This window comes from Sphaerodactylus townsendi, linkage group LG05, assembly GCF_021028975.2.
Source record: "Sphaerodactylus townsendi isolate TG3544 linkage group LG05, MPM_Stown_v2.3, whole genome shotgun sequence".
Lineage (NCBI taxonomy): Eukaryota > Metazoa > Chordata > Lepidosauria > Squamata > Sphaerodactylidae > Sphaerodactylus > Sphaerodactylus townsendi.
In genome coordinates, this window is record NC_059429.1 from 111,396,612 (window position 1) to 111,421,678 (window position 25,067).

General features: G+C 44.2%; 1 protein-coding gene across 2 annotated transcripts in view; it reads left to right on the forward strand.

The window, feature by feature from the left end:
* The window catches only part of JPH2 (junctophilin 2), an 87,890-nt gene extending 63,058 nt beyond the window's left edge, over positions 1 to 24,832 (forward strand). The window contains exons 4-7 of one of the 2 annotated variants that reach the window (XR_007244639.1): positions 10,145 to 11,025; positions 14,192 to 14,289; positions 16,016 to 16,060; positions 21,211 to 24,832. Coding sequence is in view for 1 of the 2 variants with exons in the window: in XM_048498282.1 (XP_048354239.1) it covers positions 10,145 to 11,025; positions 14,192 to 14,272 (962 nt within the window). In the remaining variant the exon portion in view is untranslated. The remainder of the gene's footprint in view (positions 1 to 10,144; positions 11,026 to 14,191; positions 14,290 to 16,015; positions 16,061 to 21,210) is intronic. The other variant, XM_048498282.1, reaches the window with a different exon arrangement.
* Positions 24,833 to 25,067: the final 235 nt, after the last annotated feature.

The following is a 25,067-nucleotide window of genomic DNA, read 5'->3' on the forward strand; positions in this document are numbered from 1 at the left end:
GCGGGGAGGTCATGTGATCTTTGGCATGAGAGTATCAGCTGCCATTCATGTCTTCACAATTGCCCTGTGCATGCCACACTATGTTTAGCTTACAACAGACAGGAAAATGAAATTCCCAGTGCACCCCCTCAAAACCTCCAGATATTTGAATAATTTCATTTTCATATATTCTGATGTTACAGCATCGTGCAGGATGGCTTTGCTCTTGTGATCCGAGACATTAGGTAGGCATACAGATCACATGGGAAACATCCATGCAATTGGCTCCTCAGCCCATATAACTGTGACAGACACTGACTGTTATACACAGTTGCTCTGGCAACATGAGGCTTAAACCATATGCTGCTCTCTGTGCATGTATGAATAGAACCTTTGATGCTCACAGATAGCCTCTATAAAGTTACTGTATATATGTTTACATACGGTATCAAAATTGAACAATTTTCTAGATGGATGTTAGAGATTTCAGTTTGCATTCAGAAAAGTTCGTAGAAAGTTGAATCTTTGGCCCCTTCCGCACATGCAGAATAATACACTTTCAATCTACTTTCAATGCATTTTGCAGCTTGCGGAATAGCCAAATCCACTTGCAAACAGTTGTGAAAGTGGATTGAAAGTGCATTATTCTGCATGTGTGGAAGGGGCCTTTGTGTACTTTCTTCACATGTAGGCATTTGCATGAACCTTTATAAAAGAGAATTGGCAAGTGCAAAACGTTGTATCAAAAGCAGCCTTTGCAGTGATGATGATAATAGAATTCATTTTGCTGAATGTGCAGGAATGTGATATATATCAATTCACCTTTTCTCTCCACCCCCCAAATGATATCCACTCCTTGGAAGCCTTTTCGACTACTTAAAATAACTTAGAGCTTTTTTTCTACAGAAAGTTTTGTAAAAAAAAATTAAGATCCCTCTGCCAATGTCTAGGAGTTTCGAGGAGCTTTTTTTTTGTTTTAGCTATTAGGGTTTTTAAGCACTATCTGGATGTGAATAATTGCAGACTGCTAGGTGTATTGTTCTGAATTTTGTTGTATTTATTATATGTTGGAAGCCGCCCTGAGCCTTCAAGGGGAAGGGTGGCACACAAATAGAATGAAACAAAACAAATAAATAATCTATGCTGAGACTCTGGTTTAGTGCCTTCTTATGCCCCTGAGAAACTAGCCTGTGTAAGCTGCCAAAGCCTTTACTTCATCGAGCTCTTGCTCAGAAATATCTTTTTACTGGAGGGACATGGCTCATGAGAACAGCTAATTTTCTGGGGTAGTGAGAGAATCTCATAAAAGTCAGGGGAGTCTATTGAAAAAACGGAATGGTAGCCTTAGTAGCACCATATCCTGATTTATGTGTGGGGGTGAACATTTGTGCAAGGAAGACGTTGTTAGAGCTGAGTGGTCAGTCTGTTCAGTGCTATTTTGAGGAGTCTGAACAACTGGCAAAATAGCTTCCAAATAGTCTACTTGCAGCCAGAAATAAATGGCCCTGAATGGGTCTTTTTATGATTGACAGGAGCCTACAGGCGAGGCAGGCTGGCTACAACAAATTCCATGGCTATCCTCTTCCTTGGCGCCTTTGGTATAAAATGGTATAGAACCGATAGCAGCATCTAAACCGTAGCCTTCATTTATCAGAGTGAGCAAGTGGGCTTGCCTCTATATATGCAAGTGTTAAGTTTCCACTGAGTTCAGCATAATGCACTTCCAATTAACAAGCATAGTATCCCAAACTTACGATCATTTTACACCTTGCAGTACGTGTGCATTTGCACATTGCCTGCACAGGTTGTGTTCTCTGTAACTGGTCAGATCCATCTTTTTTGTGGTGTATACTGCCGGGAACTTCTGCCAGGAGTCATGATTGGCCTGGATTCGCTGTGGTTTATATATGTGAGGCTTCTAACAGGCTGAATAAAAATAGGCTAGCCTTCTCCTGTCCCTTTAAACAGAAGTTTGACATGAAACAGGATGATGCTTCTTATGGCATGGAATTAAATACCATCACCTTTTAATTACTGCAGGGCAAACTACTGATAAAGGGATCGCCGGAGAACTTGGTTAAGTACGCAGCTGGGCATCCATCATAATTTGCAATGTTCACATTGTCCAAAAAAGAGGGGGGAAAGTAACTCTCTTGCAAGGATTGTTGCAAGAATTTCCATTATTTCAGTAGACAGTTAAATCGGTCACAAATCACGAGTAAATGGGGTGTTTCAAAAGAAACATTATTGTCTGCAATAGCCTGAACACGTCATTGGAAAATCTAGGTTGAGCCCTGAGAGGATAGTTTTTCTTATGCAGGACAGTTTATTTTCATGGGTGAGCTTTGAAACAGACGAAAAATGTATCTGTAGCCCAAAATGTTACAGTCTGGTAGAAAAAAACATTACCATTTGGTTTTGCTGACAGCCAGTGTAATGGTCAAGAGTGATAGATTCTAACCTGGAGAACATGGTTTGATTCCCCACTCCTACACATGAAGCCTGCTTGGTGACCTTGGGCTAGTCACAGTTCTCTCAGAACTCTCCCAACCCCACCTACCTCACAAGGTGTCTATTGTGGTGGGGGTGGGGTGGGGTGGAGGCACATGTAAGCTTCTTTGGGACTCTTTCTGGTAGACAAAAGTGAAGTATTAAAACTGACTCTTTTTCTTGTTCTGATTACGTTCAGTGGCCTCTCCTCACAGTGCCATCCATGCCAGATATATCTGTCCACTAGAAAATATTCTCCTCAGATCCAGAAAAATCTTTCAGGATTACAGGCTTCGATAAGTGTCACATGGACCAAATTCACAGGCACTAATATACTTGATGAATGCTGCCCTTTCTCATTCCTAGAATGTCTCGACGGGGATGGGGGGAAGCAGCTTATTGGTTTTCTTGAATTCATTCACTAGTTAAAATTATCCTTCGCTGATTAATCAGTAGAAGCAGCTTGCCAAAGTCAGAATAGGAAACCCAAGCCAGTCCCATGGGCAAAAAAGCAATGTGACATTATCTATTCCCTGATTAAATATGTCAGACTGGATCTGCTGCTTTGAATTCGAGATGTTTAGAACTGATTGTTACCAGAATGAGATTTTTTCTAAAATATCCTGTCAAACTTGACCTTTCTGTAGCTCTCACCAAAAAAAGCAACTCAAATTCATGGCTAGATTGGTCAGAGTGCATACAATGTTCTGGTAGGGATAACTACAAGCTTTTAAAAGTATCTATTCAATTTTTCGACAAAACAGCAATTTGTTCAGTTGAGTAACTCAGGGATCTGTGTACCAGTTCTAATATGTGTAATTTCCATTTTTTTAACGTTGAATTATAAATCTGTCTTACATTTGATTGTTAATTAAGGTCTAGCTGGGTTTCTTCGCAGCATTTTTAAAGGCAAAAAGCAGTGTCAGGAGTCAGGGCCAATTCATCACCTAAACGGGAGAAAAGTTTGAATATGACTATTTCGTTTGGGCAGCAGGAGAAAAAAAGTGCCGGTCACATCTAACATGATGTTACTTTTGAGGAGAAAATGGAAGTCACGTCACATCAGCAACTCTGTGGTAAAGCTATAGACATTTCGGCAATTCCAGGAGTGATGCCAGCACCTCTCCATGGCCCTGCGCCCCTTCCCCCCTCTCCCACCAGGTGCCAGCCATCAGCTGGGAACTCTAGTGAGACGACTGGAACATTCCCATTTCTCAGATTTCCTTCGTGCTGTGCAAGTACACTTGACCTTCTAGCTGAAGTCAAGGTGTTGTGCTCATTGTAGCAACTGCAGTATCTTGGCTGGCTCCAGTGGAGGTGGGGGGGAATGTCTAACGGGAGCTGTCTTTCTCCCAGGAGATATCCAAGCCTCCCATTGCAGTTGGCTGAGACTCTGCAGATGCAAGGTAATCAGACAGCCTTGGACTCAGCAGAGAAACATGGATTTCTTTCAGGCCAAAGCATCCTCTACTTTTTCAGTCTCAAAAGTATAAGAAGAATTTGCACCCAGGATGTACCTACCCAGTAGGGCAAAAACTGTATGATTCTATTACGAGAATCAACTTTTAAGTAATTTTTTGCTAATGATAATGTAACAACTATTTTTCTAAACATCAGAAGCCATCTTTTTAAAGCATATAAACTTTACGCAAAAGTAGACAGAAGTAAACAGAAGGCAGTGTTCTCAATGAAACGTGCATAAAGTGTAATCAAATCTTTTAAAAACATATAAGCTTTGCACAAAAGTAAACAAAAGGCAGTGTTCTCAATGAAGCATACATAAAGTGTAGTCAGAGATGGCACCTCTAAGATCTACCACCAAGCAACAGCTCCAGCCCAGGAATGTACTAACTGTTTAGTTACCTGAAGAACAGGTCTAAGTTTTATTGTAAATCAGGTTGTGTATTGTTCAGTGGACTCAGAGGTTGAATTGTAACATGTTAAACCAATAAATACCAACTCTGAATTTTGTTAGGAAGAGGAAAGGGAGGAAATTATTCAGCATAATACTGTCAGAAGAAGATGCATTGCAGAGGGTCAGGGTCAGTAACTCCATGTTATGGAATCCCTGGAGTTTTGAGGTGGATCCTTGGAGGGGGCAGGGTTTAGGGCAGTGGTGGTGAACCTTTGGCACTCCAGATGTTATGGACTACAATTCCCATCAGCCCCTGCCAGCATGGCCAATTGGCCATGCTGGCAGGGGCTGATGGGAATTGTAGTCCATAACATCTGGAGTGCCAAAGGTTCGCCACCACGGGTTTAGGGAAGGGAAGGATCAACAGGGTATCATGCAACAGAATCCACCCCCCAAAGGAGCCATTTGCTCCAGCAGAACTCATCTCTGGAGATCTCTAGGGATCTCTAGGGCCCATGTACAGGTTGGCTACCCATAGCCCAGGGCCGATCTGCAGGTTGGCCAGAGAGGTAGTCATATTAATATGTTGTACCAAGATAAAACAAGTCCAGTGGCACCATAAAGACTAACAACATTTATTCCATCATGCGCTCCTTCAGACGTGCAATGGGGAAATAAAAGTGTTGGACTAGAATCTGAAAGATTCGTGTTCGAATTCCCATTTGTGCCATGGAAGCTCGCTGGGTGACTTCGGGCCAATCCTAGTTTGATCTACCTCACAGGGCTGTTGTGAGGATAAAGGCAATGATGTGAGCCACTTTGTGTCCCCATTAGGAAGATGGGCAAGGCATACAAGAATTAAGTAAGTAAGTAAATAAATAAATAAATAATATGGAAAATTATAGAAGGAGGAGGTGTTGCTTCTAATAGAGAAGGGCTTCTAACAAATCTTTCAAATTTAATTCTCAGTGCAGGGATTCTTCATGTGCATTTCAACATGTGACAGCTGAAAATAGACAAGCCTCCGTGCAGCCTGTTTCCTACCTGATAGCTAAATAAGGTGAATTATTGTGTTTCCAGTTCGTATGCAGCATTTTGGGGGGAGAGGCAGGACAGATGTGACATGACTGTGTAGCTTTTGCACTGGGCTAAGATTTATTACTATGTAAACAATGGCTATGCTGCCAGGAGACGATGACACAACCCAGTTAGATGAAGACAGAATGAAACCTGAATCCAGAAGTCACCTTGTTTAATGGAGACAGGTCAGCGTTTCCAGTGATTTCAACGGGATCTGGCTGCCCCAGGTGACCTTACTACTGGGCGATGCAGAAAACCTGACAGCTCTCCTTTCACCAAGGCCGAACTTCTGCACTGTTTTTCTCAATGACTCTTTTTCTACTGCCCTCACTTTCTTATACAGGGATGCAGTCAAACACTTGTAGCTATTATTATTATTACCTGAACACTGCTGGGAGTCTGATAGATTCTAATAGAGGGAATTCCTTTGACTGAGCAGCCTTATTGTGATACCAATATTTCCAATTCTCAACATGGCTCTATATGTGGATATGTGCAGTGGTGGGATTCAAATAATTTAACAACCGGTTCCAGTGGTGGGATTTAAATAATTTAACAACTGTTTGTTTACAAGCACCATTTTAACAACTGGTTCTGCCGAAGTGGTGCGAACCTGCTGAACCCCACCACTGGATATGTGTATGTGGAGAGTGGGGCTATGGACAGACAAAACAGATCTATCTATAAACCTGAGAAACATCCCAGATGTGTAGAAAAGTCTGATATCTAGAAGAAAATACATTGGGGGTGGTAAAAACCTAAGTGGCACCTGTGGTTTTTAGAAATGAATCACCTTGGTGCTCTTTGCTAGACAACCAGGCCCAAAAGACATTGGCTGGCCTGTACGAGGGCCAGGGCTTTTATGGTCCTGGCCCCAACCTGGTGGAACAAGCTCCCTAAGGAGTTCAGGGCCCTGCGAGATCTACAAGGTTTCCACAGGTCCTGCAAGATGGAGCTGTTCTGCCAGGCATTTCCATCTGGCCAGCCGGGTTGATTGCTGTATCTGATTCCCATATCACCATCTGGGCCTTCTGTGGGTACAGAAGCGGGTGGATTTGTGCCATCTTGCTGTTTTTGTTGGCTGATTTTATTGTTTTGTTGTTCACTGCCCTGAGCCCTACGGGGAGGGCGGGATATAAATTGAAATATAAATAAATAAAATAGTATTACCATCCTTCATTTCTATCAGTAAAAAGCAGAGGGAGCAGGGGCTTTTCCAGAGTTCTGGGTTTTTGAGGGAGGACTCATAAGGGTCAGATGTAGCAGCAACTCCTGGCAACTTGCACGATTCACCCAGGTCAGGCTACTTGCTATTGTTCACCATCAGCCAGCCCACAAAAGCCAGCATCACATAGTGAACAGAGTGTCAGACTAGGATCTGGGAGACCCAGGTTAGAATCCCAACTCTGCTGTAACAGCTCACTGGGTGCATTTAGGGCAGGACTACACTCTAAGCCTAATCTACCTGACAGGGTTGTTGTGAGGATAAAATAGAAGAAAGTAAATGATGTACCGTAAGCTGTTTTGGGTCCCCGTTGGAGAGAAAAGTGGGTATTAATGAAGTAAATAATAAATATAGATGAAGATGGAGGGCAGATAATTATGGGAGCAGCCAGAAGCAAAAAATATTGGGGAGGGGGAATACAGGGGAAAGTAAGGTGTCCTTTGCAAATTCTCACAGATTCTCCACTGCACAACTAGGCCCAATCTGGCAAGCACCACACAATGTGGCTGAGCTCAGTGGCCAAGATCCCACCACATGACTGGGCCAGATTTTTGCTAGGGAGAGGCTGCCATGGAGAAGGGAAGGCGAGAAAGTGCTAATAAAGGTAACTTGGAGGGTGGGTGGTAAGGACAGAAGGAAGCCAGAAAAGGGGAGAGGTTATGGTGACTTTCAGGAAAGAGAAAGGAAAAAATATTGGGTGGAAAGGAAAATGAGATGTCTCTCACAAATCCACGAGGGTCCCCAGTTGTACACATCTAATCACCAGTTCCCAGGATTCCATCATGCTGTAGCATTACCTAGGGTTCCCAACATGTTCTCAGCAAATGTCAGGAGTCTGGGAGAAGTGGTGCCTGCCTGGCTAGGGTAAGAAGAATATGCTGTAACTTCTGATACTCTAGAGCAGGGGTAGGGAACCTGCGGCTCTCCAGATGTTCAGGAACTACAATTCCCATCAGCCCCTACCAGCATGGCCAATTGGCCATGCTGACAGAGGCTGATGGGAATTGTAGTTCCTGAACATCTGGAGAGCCGCAGGTTCCCTACCCCTGCTCTAGACAGTTTACTCTCACCTCTATAGTTTTTACCACAGAGTCTGAAGAAATTTCTAGAGAGTAATTGTGAGAAGGTTACTTTTTCTCCCCCTTCCTCAGTTCCTCTGGGGTGGCAAATTGGAGTCAGGAAATTTTCTGCCCTGGACAGGTAAATGAGAAGCCTAGCATCATACCACGAAATTGTATGTTTTGCTATGCAGATAGGGACTTTTTTTACTTATTAGTGAAGCTTACTGAGTTTTAAGGAGCTAGAATTTAGGACACAGCTGAGCAAGTGAAACCTTCCCTTAATACAGACACCAGGGCCAAGGGGAAGGCCTTTTACTTAGTTTATTTGTTTAGTTATTGACTTCATTTGTCATCTGCTTCTCTTCTGGGGCTCAAAGCCAAGTTACAATAAAGTCAACACATACTATAAACAAAGTAATGAAACTGGATTTCCACCATTAGAGAAGAATGAAGCAAAAACAGTATAACAGTATATTGTAAACATTACAGAAGCAGGAAGGAAGAAAAAAAAGAAAAGATGTTTTATTTTGTTCTGTTCTATTGGTTTTATGCTCAAGAATCTTTGGTCAAAGAAGCTTATTAATAAAAGGAAAGGAAAAGAAAACTATTTTCATATTTCCACAAACAGTTGCAACTACAAGTGTATACCCAGTACTCTTCCTCTTCACCCCATTCCTGTTCAATTTATAAAAATACCCTCCTGAACAATTATTTTTCTTCTACATAAGTGAATGGCTGTTGTGATGGATTACAGGACTCTAAGGTCAAGATGTAACCAACAAGATCCAACATGACTGGAAAGAGTTAAATAGACAAGTGAACAAGAGCCAACTTCTGATTGACTGGAAGAGAGGGTGCCAATTAATCAGTTGTTGGTGTTGGAAAAAATGGTTAGAAAGATCAGCTTTGGAAGCAGAAATTGAGAGAGCCTCTCTGTACTCTGAGGGGAGTGCTAATCTTACGGAGGAAAAGTGTCAGACAGACAAGTGGTTGGTCTGGTCTAGACTACTGTCCTCTAGTCAAAACACAGTCACGCATGGGAATTGTGGTTTTCTTTCGGGGGGGGGGGGATTCTAAAGTGGAAAGGCAGTGAGGCTTCTCATTCAGAGCCCAAAGAAGGAAGGATTATTCTTATGAGAGTCAAAAGTAGGAATCCTAAAAGGATTTTAAAAAATATTCCATGTGAATAGGGATTAATCTGTGGGGAGAATTCCTTTAGTCTGGTGAAAGAGTGAACTGCTGTGATTTTTACCTCAGGGTAAGCATCCTATCTCAGGCCCCTTCCGCACATGCAGAATAACGTGTTTTCAAACCACTTTCACAACTGTTTGCAAGTGGATTTTGTTATTCCGCACAGCTTCAAAGAGCATTGAAAGCAGTTTGAAAGTGCATTATTCTGCATGTGCGGAAAGAGCATCAGATTATCCAGTGAAAAAGGAGGTCTGAGAACTCTAACGTCAGGATGTACACAGATCCAACTAGATTTGTGACTTTCTAGGGAGAAAGTGACAGCTTTTGAAAGCTTTTATTTTAAGTTACTTGTAACCTCTGTTCAGGGACTGAGAAATGTATCAAACTCCTGTAACAGTTTCTAAACTTAAGTAGGAATCTGATGCTGTAAACAACTGCCTGATTTTGAAACTTCCTTGATTTCTTTGGTAGCAACTCCTTAAAACTTTTCTCATTGTTGTTCTTGTCTTTATTCTTGCTATTCTTCTGCCTTAGACTGAATAGCCTTGTATTGTATTTTTTTTTTTAATGGAACTGTCTAGAGCTGAGAGAGAACTGATTTTATCATTTCTTTCCCTTTCCTTTTAATAACATTTTAAAATCTCAGCTGTTTGAGAGTATCTGAATCCTGGTTTCGGTACGTTACTGGTAAGGTACCTAGCTTTAGGCAACCTTTTTTTATTATTATAATTATTATTTATTCGATTTATTAGACCGCCCTACCCCCGAAGGGCTCAGGGCAGTTTACAGGCAACCAGACACAATACATTGCAACTAAAACAATCGAATAATCCCAGTTAAAACAATAAATACAATAAAAACAGTAGCAGCAATTACCTTCCATAATTAATAAATTAGGTGGATGACGTCCGGTAAAACCCCAGGAGGGGACTGGCAGATTTTCAGATAAGCCAATGACACATAGGGCAACAGAGAGGGGCGGACTTGGCGGCCAGCCTCCCCAAAAGCCCGGTGGAACAACTCCGTCTTACAGGCCCTGCGGAACTCCCCGAGGTCCCGCAGGGCCCTAACAGCTGGAGGAAGAGCGTTCCACCAGGCGGGGCCAGGGCTGTAAAAGCCCTGGCCCGGGTGGAGGCTAGCCGCATCATGGAGGGACACGGGACCACCAGTAAATTCACCTCTGCCGAATAGAGAGAGTGACTTGGGACATATGGGGTAAGGTGTGAGGTGTGAGATTTGAATATCCCTTATTTTCTTCCTTAGGCCCTGAATACTTGAAAAGAAGGATGCTCCAAGAACTAATGGAGAATGAAGAGAACATAGAGAATGCTGAGGAAGAGGCGCCACCCATCAAAGAGCCACCGCCATCTGATCCAGAAAGTCCTCAGGTTGATGAGCAAGAGTCCACCAAACCCAAGGACAGCCCTGCTCATACCCCATCTCCTCCTGGAACACCGCCTGAGGCAAAGCGTGCCAGGCAGAATTCCCAGAAAGAGGGGTTTGTTGGCCCTGGGAGCTGGAATGGAGATCACAGCAAAGATGGAGGACATTCAGGAAATAGGCCCAACACACCTTCAAAAGCCCTTTCGGCACAAGGGGAGAAGACATCCGGTAACACCAGACCTACATCCCGGATCCCTAGCCAGCATAGCCATGTGAGGACATCAGCTGACCAGATGGAGATCAAACCCCTTCAGAGGCTACAGCATGGAGGTGATGTTGCATTATTTCAAGGGTATCACAGTTACGCTGTTGTGACCTCTCCAGTGACACCCCCATTGGACAAGGAGGAAGAACCACCCTCTGACTCCATCTCACGTGCCCAGCCAAGTTCCTCAGAGCCCAAAGCAGATGTGAAGGAAGCGGAACATAAATTGGAGCCCCAAAAGAAAGCAGGTACACCTGTCATGCAGCAAGACCCAACTCACGAAGAGAAAAAGACACTGAAAGCCGAACCTAAGCTGGAGCCCAAGCAACATCCTCCATCGGAATCCAAAGCAGAATTGAAAACACCAGCTGCAACTGAAGGCAAGCCTGAACGGAAAGCAGAGCCCAAGACCGTGGCCAAAATTGAGCCCAAGGCCATGGTGAAGAAAGGTCCTCCAACTGAGGCGGCAGCACCAGTGGAGGAAGAACATGAAGAGGTGAGTTGCGTGGTTGCAGAGTGGGACTTGTTTGGGGACTGAAGAAGGGGGAGAAACTGATAATTTAACAATGATCTTCTGAATGTTCCATTTACCTACTAGTGCAATCCTAAAAGGGGGGGGGGGTTGCACTGCGGGGACATCGGCCATGCCATCTCTTAAGAGTCTTGCACTGTGGCCAGGAAGCCTGCAGTGAGACTGCCCTCATGAAAGTTGCACCACAGCCGGGGACCACTCAGTCACAGGACAGCTGCACTGCCTCCTACGGGACTTGCTGCCCTGCAGCCAGTAAGTCAACAATGGGCCTTTCCGCAAATGCAGAATAATGCACTTTCAATCCTCTTTCACAACTGTTTGCTGGTAGATTTTGCTATTCCGCACAGCTGCGAAGTGCATTGAAAGTGGATTGAAAGTGTATTATTCTACATGTGCGGAAGGGGCCAATGATTCTGCCCTTGCCCCTGTGAAAGTGGCATATGAAGTTCAGAGAGTTTCTCTACCAGTTTTGCTCTCCGAAGCCTGTGCCAGCAAGTGGGGGCATTCTCAGGTTGAAAGGGCTCAGGAAGCCGACTAAAGCCCGCCCCACCTGCAGAAAGACCCTTTGGCACCAGTACAGGCTCTTGTGCGGAAGGAGTGACGCCACCATGGCTGTAGTGATACCCAGGCTCCCTCCCCAGCGCTGACGTAAGTGCCACTGTGCAGGCATAAATACCCCTTACACTGATGCAAGTGGTATTTATGCCAGCGCCGGGGTCGCACCACCTCCTTAGGATTGCTCTGGAAATATATCCCATTTGTCACATTTTCATGTCCAAATGCTAAAATGTGTGCATTAATATGCAGCATTTGATCTGGGTTGATGATTTTGTCTTGATGTGAAACATCTTTTCATTATTGCGGTATTTCAGGGTTGAATGGGTTTTATGTTTTGTTTCATCAGATTAAACTGTAATGCACTGAATACAGATAATTGGCTTTCATCTTAGGCCGGTGAATCCCATCAGATATAGCTTGGCAACTACTATAGCTTAGTATCTTAAAGAGAGTGAAAAGATTAATATAATTTTATCTCCCTCTGATTCCCCTTCCTATATAGGCTGCACGCTCCATCAGAACTTTATTCTGATTCTAAAATCTGATGTATTCATGCTCCTTTGTGTGAGTGACTCATATTTGTATTTCTAGTTCCAAACAGTTAAAATGAAAACAGTCTTCTGTTTTCAGAGAATTCATTGATTATAGTATAAGTTTGGTGTATTTTGTGGATTCTGCAGTGCACCCGTTGGCCATTGTGTCTTAATGGATTTTCTGAGTTGACTGTGAGTAAAGAGTTTTGTCGTTGTTTAAATATCACAATCTGAATACATTGTTTATTTTTCCTGGAACAATAGTGCTGAGGGCCAGTTCACACATCGTTCTGTGTCATGGGGCAGCAATTCTATTTCTGCCTTTATCTGTGGTGGCTCATTGATACATGCTTGAATTATTAAATGAGAACCCCATGTCTGTGAATCATCTGTCCATCCTGCCCCTCTTCAAATTTCTATTTGATCAAAGCTTCTGAGACCTGATGAGATCCAGTTAGCCTGGGGCTCTCCAGGTCAGGTTACCAAGCATAGGGACCTAGTTTCATCTTCTTACCTTACCCAGGGCTTTCTGTGGAGAGAGAGGAAGGCACTGGCAGAGACACTCTTGGGGCTTCACTTGTTGTAGGAAGAGGAACCTGTCTGTCCACATCGCCTACCTCTGCACCGCCTATCTCTCTGAGGTTCAGCTCTCTGGTTAGACCTGGTCTTGCCTACCAAAGGAACTTCTAAGTGTGTGAAATGGAACTCTTGTCAATGGCAAGAGCTTCAGAAGTTTGTTCTTAGGTGCACACACAGTCAACTTCAGCCTTTTGTTGCCACTCCTGTCAGGTCATCCCCTTCAGCCTTTTGTTGCTGCTCCTGTCAGGTCATCCCCTGTGGGGGCTGTTGGGCACTTCTTTTGGCCTCAGATGTGGGATTCTCTCTTCCAGCAGAGCTTTAGCCCTGGTCTAGTGCCTCCAGTCTCCTGCAGTCAGCAAGCCTCTCTCCTCCCCAGCCTTCCAGGCCCAATGGCCTTTTATTCAGTCCCATTACCAGCACCACCTCCCTGCCAGTTCCCCATAAATCACACTCTAGCTCCTGGAGAAAACTCCATGGGAGCTTAAGCACCCAGCTTCTGCTAACTAGGTCGACCCTTCTGACCCTCCCTGGTTGGCAGAGGGGGCCTCCTGATCCCCCTAGTCCCTGGGCCTCCTACCTCAGCTGTCCCCCATCCCTGACATGCTTCTGGAGTTGGCGATGGCATGCTAGCTTCCTCCCAGCCCCAGCAGGCTCCAGCTGTCTGTATTATCTTTGGCACATTCTCTTGGGTCTCCCATGACCCTGCCCAGCCTCTTCCACGCTTCCCTGATCTCCAGGGAGCCCAAACCTCTTGCGGTGTCTCACCCCACAGCAGTGCCACCCATGCCACCACCATCCCAGCCGCCACAGCTGCACTCTGGACCTCAGAGGTGAGTATTCCTCATAGTTGGGGGGAGGAGCGGGGGTGGTGTCCGGCGCAGTGTCCCTGGACACCATTGGCTGGGCTCTTGTCACATGCCCTTATGTACTGGCAAGGGAAAGCTTGTAATGGTGAACAAGCTACCTTTTTATTGGCCTTAATGGAGGACGAAAGGTTTAACTAAGATATCCTAATGGAATTTCCAAGTTTAGGACAAAGTACCTTCAAATACTAGTTTTGGGGAGAGGGCTGTAAACTGTCCTTCTCTGTGGGCTTCCTACCAGCATCAAGATGGACATTGTTGGAAATAGAATGATGGACTTTAATCTCATCTAGCAGAACTTGTGTGTTGTCTTTGTGGAGTCCCTGATAAGCTTCCAAGTGACCTCAGAGTTCCTTAGAACAGCTTGAGAATCACAGCTCTTTAGGATATGCATCCTAATTTGCTGAAACAAAATTACTTTTAGAACCTGTTAGCTAGGATATTTTAAAGCACCGTCCTTGTCTCACGAACATTTTGAAGGATTAACATAGCCCATTCATTGCTTTCTTCAACCAATAAGTTGATGACATTTTGAAGATGTGTCTTTGTTTTCAGTCATGGTGGATAATTATACCCTTGGTGTTTTTTCCCTCCTAGGGACCTAACACGATCATCATCTGCATGGTCATCTTATTGAATGTTGGCCTGTCCATCTTATTTGTGCATTTTCTGACATGATGGGACGCTAAGATAAGGTAAGGGCAACAAATCTGATGACTTCAGGGTTGCTATTTTGTAGGGTTGCCAACAAAACAGGCGAAAAAATGTCCTTTTTTAAAACAGAGGTTTAATTTGTGAAAATGTGGACAGTTTAAGATTGTCATGATAGGGCAATAGCATCACTTGATAAGTAACATTCCATTAAGCCTCTATTAAAGGGACAGACCTTTTTTTTCCCTCCAGGATGTTGACAACTCTACTGTCATGCTGACATTTCCAAAAATTAAGATTTCATTTCCAAAAATTGAGACTTATACCCATTTCCAAAAATTAAGACTTATAAAGACTATAAGCAGAAAGCAGTGTTCTCTGATCTAGGGCTCAAACTGTTGCGTCCCATGTTGAATGTTAAAGGACTTTGCAACCTTCTCTTATGCAAATGTCCTCCCCCCCTTGAGTGTTCCTTTCAGATCTTGGAAGTACAACATGATATTTCAAAAAGAGTAATGGGGAGAAAAGAAAAAGAGTTTGGATTTATACTCTGCTTTTCTATACCTTTAAGGAGTCTCGAAGTGGCTTACAATCACCTTCCCCTCCCCTCCCCTCCCCCCCTCCCCGCAACAGGTATCTTGTGAGATAGGTGGGGCTGAAAGAGTTCAGAGAGAACTGTGACTAACTCAAGGTCACCTAGCAGGCTTCGTGTGGAGGAATGGAGAAACAAACCAGTCCACCAGAATCTGCTGCTCATGTGGAGGGGTGGAGAATAACCCGATTTTCTAGTTAGGAATCAGCTGGTCTTAACCACTGCACCACATTGGCCTGGAACCTCCAAATTTGCATATCCCTACTTACAGCCTGAATAGTAACCCACCCTCCACCCCCCACTGCTGTCTTCCCACACACTTTAAAAACAAGCATAGATACAGAAGCATAGATACAATATTGCCTGGGCCCGCTTGCTGTGAGCTGCAGTCTCTCTTCTAATTCCCCTCATACCCTTCCTGCCCTCCTTTGCAGATCTGTCTTTATAGGATTGCAAACTAAAGGTAGCACTAAACCTTATAGTCAGATGTATATAGCAATGGCCTCAGGTGGGGTGTCATGGAATGGAGTGGAAGGTAAAGGGTAACTACCTGTCCAGGCCAACCACTTTTTTGCTTCAGCCCTCCTGTATGCATAAGAGCCCTACAGAAAAATGAACCAGTGTGGGAAGAGGGAGTTAAAGGGGAAGGGGGAAAATGGCAAAAGAAAGGAGGTTATTTAGCCTTCCCTAGCATAGCTTTTCCATCCAAATTACTTCTCCCATATTAACTTTTGTTTAATAAATCTGTTAGGATTTTCTTGCATGCACTATTGTTTAGCATTTAGTCTGCTTTAACCACATTATCTGAGTGATTCCCAGTCTTTCAGTAGCTTTTCTGTGAAACTTTGGGTTACAGCTGAGCACTAGACACATGGGAGCAACAGAGAATCTCATTTAGGTCCCATTACAATCACTGGCACTTTAGTTTTAGTGTTGTTGCTTAATTTTCTCTAGGTATTCTACGGTCTGCTAACCGGATGGGACAGTTTTCTAAGATTAAACTTCTGCATCAACATTTGCTGTTTCTGTATTTTAAGTATTAGGCAGAACAGGCAATAGAATATGTACAGATTTCTCATGAAATTCTGCCATCTGTCTTGTCAAAAGCTATGCACATAACACACCATTTCTAGGGAATTCTTCCTCACCTCAACACCGTCTGCTGCTTTTCTTTGCAGGACTGATGTTTAGATCTGCAAAGAGCAGAAGTAGAATATTCATGAGTAAGTACCCAGTCTGTCTATTCATGAGACGATTTGCTGACTGGCACCTCCATCCAACCAACTAAAACAGAGCATCTCCTAGCCAGCAGATCTGCAAGGACTGCAATATATTTGCCAACTGGGAAAGGCTCAGTTTCATGCAAAAGGCTGGAACATTCTCAAGCTAGGAGATCTGATATTCCGCATGATGACAGCACTACAGAGCATCCCAGAATGTCACAGAGGAAGTCTGTTCCACTTAGAAATCATAACCAATTTGTAAATGGAGCACAGATTAATAATTCCACCTGATATAGTACAAATAGCATCAGGGGGCGATTTCCCACTGGCGATTAATCCTGGGATAGTCACCCGAAATATCCAGGTTTCCTCACGATCTCCCCACTGCCGAACCACGGAACACAGATCAGTCCCATTTCTGGTGCTCCTCCCCACCCACCCCCGATCACGGGATTTTCCTGGACCTGCTTATATATGCACCTTTTGGGGGGGGGGGACACTCCAATGGGAGCTAATAGGAGATGGGGGCTACACATTTGAGGGTCCATAACTTTGGCCCCCATGAACCAAACATCACCAAACCTGGGTGGTATCATCAGGAGAGTCTCCTACTGATACCACCCCCAGGTTCTGTGAAGTTTGGTCCAGGGGGTCCAAAGCTATGGACTCCCAAAGGGGGTGCCCCCATTGTTTCCAATGGGCTACACATTTGAGGGTCCATAACTTTGGCCCCCATGAACCAAACTTCACCAAACCTGGGTGGTATCATCCGGAGGGTCTCCTAAAGATACTCTTAAAGTTTTGGTGCTACTAGCTTAACAATTGCACCCCTGACAGCAGGCACCCTGAGGTCTAGATGTCTTCACTAGAAACATGCTGCAGTTAGGATGTTGGCACCTGGATGATAAGGTGCCGATTCTTTTGAAACTTGGTTGTATCTAGATTAAATTTTCAGTGGGAATTCGGCCAGGTTTTACTGGGCTGTGTCCTCAGGAACTAGCTAGGATGAACAAACCCATTAGATTGCTGGCTGGTTTTACTGGAGCTGGTTTGGACTTCATGGAAGGGTGTATTTTTATTAGTTCAGGTTGTACCATATGTGTGGCCAGCAAGTCATTTAAATATAGGGTGGAGCCATGCCTCAGTGACAGATTAAATTCCTGGCATTCAGACGGTCTTGGGTTTAGTCTCTGGCATCTCCAACTAAACGGTCTCAGGTAGCAATGATTCAGAGGACCTTTCATTGCCTGCTGCCCTAGAGAGCCACTGCCAGCCAGAGCGTACAAGCTTTCATGCAAAGGCTATGATAGCTTTCTACATATGTCACTTTCTAAAGTACTTTTAAAGAACCTTTTCACGTTGTTGAGATTCTGTGAAAATCAGATTTCCAGTTTTAAAGGTGCTCATGCCAGGCTTTTAAATTAAGTGATACCTCTGTAGGCAACTGGACTTAAAATTACATGACAATCTTCCTAAATATTTTGTGCCTCCTATGAAATATGTTTTCTTAGTCCTTTGCTTATATTCTTTTCATAGAGCTGTGCACACTACAGAATATCTTTTTCGCCTTTTCACCTTGTTCACCTTATATGGAAGCAGGGAAGCCCTGTCAGTTTCACTGATCCCAGGCAAATTGAACCCATCTGCTCCTTTTACTCCTGTCCCACCATGCGTGGCCCTCCCCTCTCTAGCTCTGTCGGCTGGCCCTCAGCTATCCTGCTGGGTCCATTTGGCAGATGTCCCAAGACCTTGGAGTGTGAACAGAAGGGGTTGCTTCACATTATTCCTTCTCTATCTCATGACAGCAGCTGAGAGCCAGAGTGGTGTAGTGGTTAAGAGCAGGTGGATTCTAATCTGCAGAACTGGGGTTGATTCTCCACTCCTCCACCTGATTGGCAGAGGATTATCTGGTGAACCAGATGTTTTTCTGCACTCCTACATTCCTGCTGGGTGACCTTGGGTTGGTCACAGTTCTTCCGAGCTCTCTGAGCCCCACTTACCTCACAAAGTATCTGTTGTGGGGAGAGGAAGGGAAAGGAACTTGTAGGCCACCTTGAGTCTCCTTACAGGTGGGAAAGGTGTGGTATAAATATAAAATCATCATCATCTTCTTCCTCCTCCCACAGCCGTGCCCTTCCTTGTTCTTGGCCTCTTATTGAGGTCCTTCTCAGAGGCTCTCTACCCCACCCTTCTAGCACCACCCACTCCCCCAGCCACTTCAGACACATTACTGAGGAGTGGGGGTTCTCCCTGTAAGACTATCAGCTTTTTCTCCTCCTCCAGTCATCTCTGCACTGGCTGTGCCCTGGGGCTGACTGGGATGGATTGTCGACCCTCTGGGCTTGCCCCTCCTTTCCCTGGGCCTACCCTTCCCAGGCCTCAGTTCCTGGGCTGATGCTGGAAGACTCTTCCTGGCCCCACCCTGGCCTCCTTTGTGAGTGCTGGTGCTGATGCCTCACCGCGACTTCCCTTAAGCTGGGCCCCAATGGGCATCGGCTACAGAGGCAGCTTCGCTGATGGGGTTGACTTGGAGTCTGGTGCCATGTATGGACATACCAATACCTTGAAGAGGAGAGAAGAATCTTTGTTTTCCTTCAGAAAGTGTATCCTGTGCAAAGGGAAGGAGAGGTTGGTAGCCAGTGATAGGGTGTTTTTTTTTAATTACCAAGGCATCGGTGAAACTGACAAGGTTATTGTTTACCCTTGTCATCTATTCTAGAAAGCAGGTTGGGGGTGGGGGGGTGGAGGGGATGGTGAAAAAAATAGCACTGGGTCTGGCTACATGAATATTTATGAGATTGCTTCCAGGTCTGGGTAGAGGACAGTATGTGCTATCATTTGGAACACACAGATTGGTGTTTCTCTGTACTAACTGGTGGGGGTTTCCAAAGCAGTAGCAACATACCTTTTAAATGGTGGGGAAAATTCCCTTAGTGATGACTAAAGTGATTTAAAAGGTACGTGTGGTTTCGTCCTTAATCATTTTTATGCCCCTGGTGGCTCCCGTTCCATTATTCCCATTATTATGTCTTCCAATTCAAAAACTTAATACTATCTGTAATCTTTAATTTTTTTTATTGACTCTTCGGATCATTCATCTTTGTGGCTTCAGGAAAGTTTGTTTCCCAAAGCTAAATTCAGCTTCGTTTCATTTAACTAATGAATGAATGGTGATAGAACCAGGGGGCATACATTGAAAATGCTGGGAGGAAGAATAGGGACTAATAAAAGGAAACACTTCTTTACGCAACGTGTGATTGGTGTTTGGAATATGCTGCCACAGGAGGTGGTGATGGCAACTAACCTGGATAGCTTTAAAAAGGGCTTGGACAGATTTATGGAGGAAAAGTCAATCTGTGACTACCAATCTTGATCCTCCTTGATCTGAGATTGCAAATGCCTTAGCAGACCAGGTGCTCAGGAGCAGCAGCAGCAGCAGAAGGCCATTGCTTTCACCTCCTGCATGTGAGCTCCCAAAGGCACCTGGTGGGCCACTGCGAGTAGCAGAGTGCTGGACTAGATGGACTCTGGTCTGATCCAGCAGGCTTTTTCTTATGTTCTTATTTAAACGCTATGAGCCAAATTATCTCAGTCCTGACCATGCCTAATATTTGGATGGGCAACCTCCAAGGAATACCAGGAAGATTACATGGAGGCAAAACCCTATGAAAACCCTTGTAAAAAACCTATGGGGTCACCATAAGTCAGCTGTGACTTGATGCCAAAAATAATTGCACAGAATACTCCTCATGGAGCAGCAAAAATATGGAAACAACTTTCCTCCAGCATTGTTTCCTCAGGGAAAATGGCCTGGGGGTAGTGTCAGGAGTTCTTTCTTCCCCTGTAGTGGCGTTCCTACCCCAAAGATCCAGCTATTTTCTGCAGCCACTGGGTGGCTGCAGGGAACCGAATGCTTTAAAATAGCAAAACTCTACATTGGCCCTGGGCGGTGCTTGTGGTACATGCAGCAGGGCAAATGTCTGGGTTTGCTTGGGTCAGCCACTCATGTGGCAACAAGGTCAGAGGGGAGCAATACAGTGTTCAATAGAGTCCAACAGCCAGTGGCATAATCTAAGACAGACCAAAAGGTCAAGTTCTGAAGGCAGCAGCTAAGGAGCAGATGAGTCTGAAGAAAGCATGCCGGTCAAACACAGGCCAGATGAGTCAGGGGCCGAAGTGAGAGGAAAGCGTGGCAACCCAGATGGCAGGATCTCCTCATTAGGAGATGAGCAGCTATGGAGTAGTAGTCCTTAGGCCTGAGGCTTTAAAGAATTATCCAGGCTAGGGAATCAATCAGTGGGGCTTGTTGTGCTGTTTATGTGGTAAGTCCCCTACATTGCAGAGAGAGAAGGGGGGCCCTTCTGCACATGCAGAATAATGCACTTTCAATCCACTTTCACAATCGTTTGCAAGTGGATTTTGCTATTTTGCACAGTAAAATCCAGCTGCTAAGTTCATTGACAGTGCTTTATTCTGCATGTGCAGAAGGGGCCAGGGAGAGCACATGCACACAGGCACCTGGGTGGACAGAGAAAGAGATGGAGAAAAACAACAGAAGAGAAGGGGTGGCAGGTGAGAGTAAGCCAAGTTCCTGCAGGTGGGAGAGGTATTTGCTCACTATCCTTTGCCTTCCCTGAACTGGAGTTTCCTCCACACTCACTGCCACTCTTTGAGAGATGCGGTGAAACTGAACAAGCAAAATCTCTGCAAAATCAAGCACTGTTATGGGCTACTCCTGTGTTCTTTGTCTATTCCTCTGCTTTGCAAGAACTGATACTACTACCAGAATATGGACCAGGGCAGAGATGGACAAAGAGATTGGAATGAGAGAGAGAGAGAGAGAGAGAGAGAGAGAGAGAGAGAGAGAGAGATTTTCTCTAATGGTGCATGGAGTAATGCGTATGTCAACATGTCTTTAGCAGCCCAGATGTTGGCTGCAGGCATTTAGTCCCTTACAAAAGAATGAAGAATCCTCCTATCCAATCATGCCTTCTCCAGGCGAAAAGTTTCTGAAGCCTACCACATTTAACATTAATGTAAATATTAGGACTCTATTTAGAGTGTCTACTTGGGGGTTATCCTAAAAATAATAATGTTGTCCTTTATGGGGTCTATTAACATTATTCCTCTTTGATTTTTATCCACCACAGAAGCTTCTGCTGATGTAAACAACAGGGATATAACCTCATCTTTTCAGAAACATCTAAAGAGGGAGGGGCTTAGCACCCTGTGGTTTCTCCAAGGCCGTGAACGGTCCCAAATGAACAGAATGGTCCCAGATGAACCGTTTAGCCTCCAGCATGGGCAACATCTTCTGTTCAGCAAGAAGTATGGAATGCTGAAGCCCCTCTGTGCTCTTTGTTTTGTTGTGGACTAGAATTGCCTTAAAGGTTCCTAACTTCGATGGATGACTGTGCTGCTGCTTGAAGAAACACGTGTTCACTTGTGGAAACGCAAATAGTCTCTTCCTTGAGCTCCACCATGAAAATCCCACCTTCTACTGGAAGACTCATTGTAACAGAACTCCCAAAGAGAAATATGCGTAAGACATGCAACAGCCAGGAATGAGGGCAACTGCTGTGGATTTAATTTCCCCATTAAAATCAGTATTGCGTCAAGTCCAACGTTAGGAAAAGTCAGGCTGTTTTCCCTGCTGCTACGTAATTCTAAGTCATTCTGTTTAGAAGTCCAGACTCTAAAATGGGCAAAACCAAAACACACGACTGATTTCTATGGATAACAGAGCCTATTCTAGGGTGTGTGTGAATTCACAATGAAGAAACGAAAACATGTATTCTCCTTTCACAGATATCAGCATATGGGTGCTTAAAAATGTTCTGAATTTCAGCCGCCTCCCTTGTTCCATCGCTAAGTACCAGTTACAGTCAATAGTCTTTCTTAAAAAGCTTGGAACAGGCTTGCTCGCTAGAGGCTGTGTTCTCGAATGTGGCATGCTGCAAGCACTAGCGCATGAAAACCATGTCCATTTACAAACTAAGCAGAGCTCTGACAGGCGTGACCTGTTCCCAGAAGTTAGACCAGCATTGTGAGCCATATGCTGCAGCTTCATACATTATGCTTTCTTTTGTGCTTCTGGCAGTCCAAAAGCCCAAAAGATATGTAGTGTGTCAGGTAGTCCTAAGTGTGCTTGGAGTTTTTTCCCTTTTCGAATCAAAAGCGTGGACTTAGGAGTTCACAAGCTTTTAAAAAGTGCCTCATTTAAAATGGACTGTGAATTTTTATGCACACTGACCCTCCTTCATGCAACAGCAACCGGTTACAGATGAGAAAGAGAGACTGAAAAATGATTGAAAACAAAGGATGCCAGTTGATGATGCCAAATGGCCCTGCAGGTTTCAGTAGGTAGACACGAAGGATCATGCTTCTGGATGAGATTATTTCAGTTCATGAACTGATGAATATGAAATTTGAAAGCTGGAGTGATGGGGCTTTTTGCCTTTTTCTTTTTTATATATATTTTAATACAATCATATTATAAATTGGAAGAGGAAGTGGAAGGACACGTTAATTTTGCCCAGAAGCCACATGTTCTAACTGTCCTCAGAAAAAATATGCAAGCATGTCTTAGGAATATCCATAAAAATGAGAGGATACCGATCAGAATTCAGTCACTCTTGGATTTTATTAATATTATTGCTTCTCCTAAAATATATGTGTAATAACTCGGCTCCATTGTTTTGGAAAGCTGACAGCCTGTTTCCTGGCTCTCCACCCACTAGGTGTGCAGTTTTAGAAAGTCAGTACATGGCCTCTTTTTACAATTCCCAGTCCTTGAGCCCTTCAGACATGAGCTTGCCAATTCACCATTAGGAACTTGATTCCCCGGCATGCAGAACTGGATTCAGACCAAAACCAGAGTGCAAGAGGAGAAGGGGCTCATGTTTCCCCACCCCATATCTTTTGCCTGAGCTCAAGCAGCCTCAGAGTAGCACTGTTTGCTCTACTGGGGACATTACCTCTTACCCCAATGCAGCACCTGGGGTTACCCCAATAACCCTGGGTTTATTTCACTTTAGAAAAACAGTTCAACTCCCTTCTCGCCACACACTGCAGTCCTGATCTAATTTGGACCTTACATGCCTGAGGAATTGAGTTCCCAGCATGGAACTTGCAAGCTCATATCTAATCTCAAGGACTTGGGTAGGGTGGGGTTAGGGAATGTGACATGTAGTTAGTCCCTATCTTTGAGAGACTTTTGTGGCATTTATTTATCATGAAGCATCTGATAGTTTTCAAAAAACGCCAAGACTGTTCACATACACACACCCCTCCCATCCTGTTTCTCATAAATATAATGTGCTTGAATTATTATGTTTTACTCCTTGCAATGTGATGACAGAAGTAGGTAGATTTTTTTAAAAAATGTAGACTTTATTACTATATCAACCAGGATACAGAGGGCTCGTCCAAATAATTGTGGAATTTTTGACTTTTGTTTTCTTTGAATATTTGATCCTGTGCTAAATTTGATCCTATGCCTCATAAACTGTGTTTGATGCTCTTGACTCTCAGACTCAGTTTGTGGGACCTGCTGTTCATGACAGGCAAGTTCAAAATCCCCTATTCAGTATGCAGAACAGGTCAGATGGTCCTTAGGATCCTGGACGTATATGTTCTGTGTGTGTTTATATAGATATATGTGTATGTAGCTCTTTCTTACAAGACAAAGAGAGAGAGATCTTTATGGCTTGTGCACACAATATTATCCCTTGGTCACTACAGCAAGTGGTACCCGCTGTGTTTACATGTAGGTGGCTGCAAGTTCGCCATCAAGAAATGACACTAAGTTATTCAGCAGAGCAGGAGTGAATCTAAAAGGACCTGTGGCTCCAAAGCATTCTGTGTACCCTGCCATTTTCTTTCCACAACCTCAAAGACCTCTGCTTTCAGTGTGTGTTTGTTTTTAAGGAAGTTTATGGCCCCGATGGGTTGGATCCAGACTAATGTTTCCACGGGGGCAAGAATTTCCACTCAGGGAGCCTGCTTTTCCTGCCTTCCCCTTCTATGGTAACCTGAAATGTCCCCTAAATTTTGTTTATGGAGTGTACCTTGTGTTCCAAAAACAGGATTGGCAGGAGGGCGTTTTGGGCCACCTTGGGGGGGAGAGGTAGGAAAATTGTGCTCCCTCAGTGGAAATCGTTGCGCTCTCCATGAAGTCTAGTCTGAATCCAAGCCCATAATTCCAAACATAAATTTAGCACACTAACAAAAATAGTGTGCAACCAAACTGCAAATTCAGAGCCATGTGTGTACACTGTTGCATGCAGGGATTTTCTGAACGTAAGAACTTTTCCATTCATTTCCACGACGGAGGTGCCTTCATACGTGTAAAGGGGTGCGTGCATGAGCTGCCATCTCTTTTAAAGTGAACTGGAAAGTTCTTGCAGCAGATGGGAGGAGGAGAGCTGGGTGCACCTAATAGGGCTTATGTCTACAAGGAGATGCTGGATCAATGCAAATGTGTGTACTAGTTCGGGAGGTTTTTTTAAAAAAAAATCCCAGGGTGAGCAGAAACAGGTTTACCTCAAGTTTGCATGCCTTCCAAAATAGCATTTTGTTGTTAATTTTTTCCAGGTCTTACAGAAATACGAGCGCATTTATCTCCACTACCAACATACCTGAATCACAAGTGTTCAAAACAAAGGGGGGAGGGGGGGGGAAGCGTACGACAATTTGTGTAATATTGTCCAGGAGCTTCCATCAGTTGTTCTGCTGGATTATGTGCAATAATAAAATGTTATTTTGCTCACATGATCGGTTGTGAATTTTTAGACGTCTTTCTACATTTTTAAGCTGTACTGAACTATCAGCACTCTGTTGAAACTTACAAAACAAAGGTCGCAAGCCATGGAGCACAATCTGCCCAGAGTTAAGCACAGTTAAGACCCATAGATTTCAATGGGACTGTTAAGACATACTTGAAATCACTTCCACTGAAACCTATGGAACTTAATAGTGCTTAGCTGTGTTGTGATCACACTTCAGA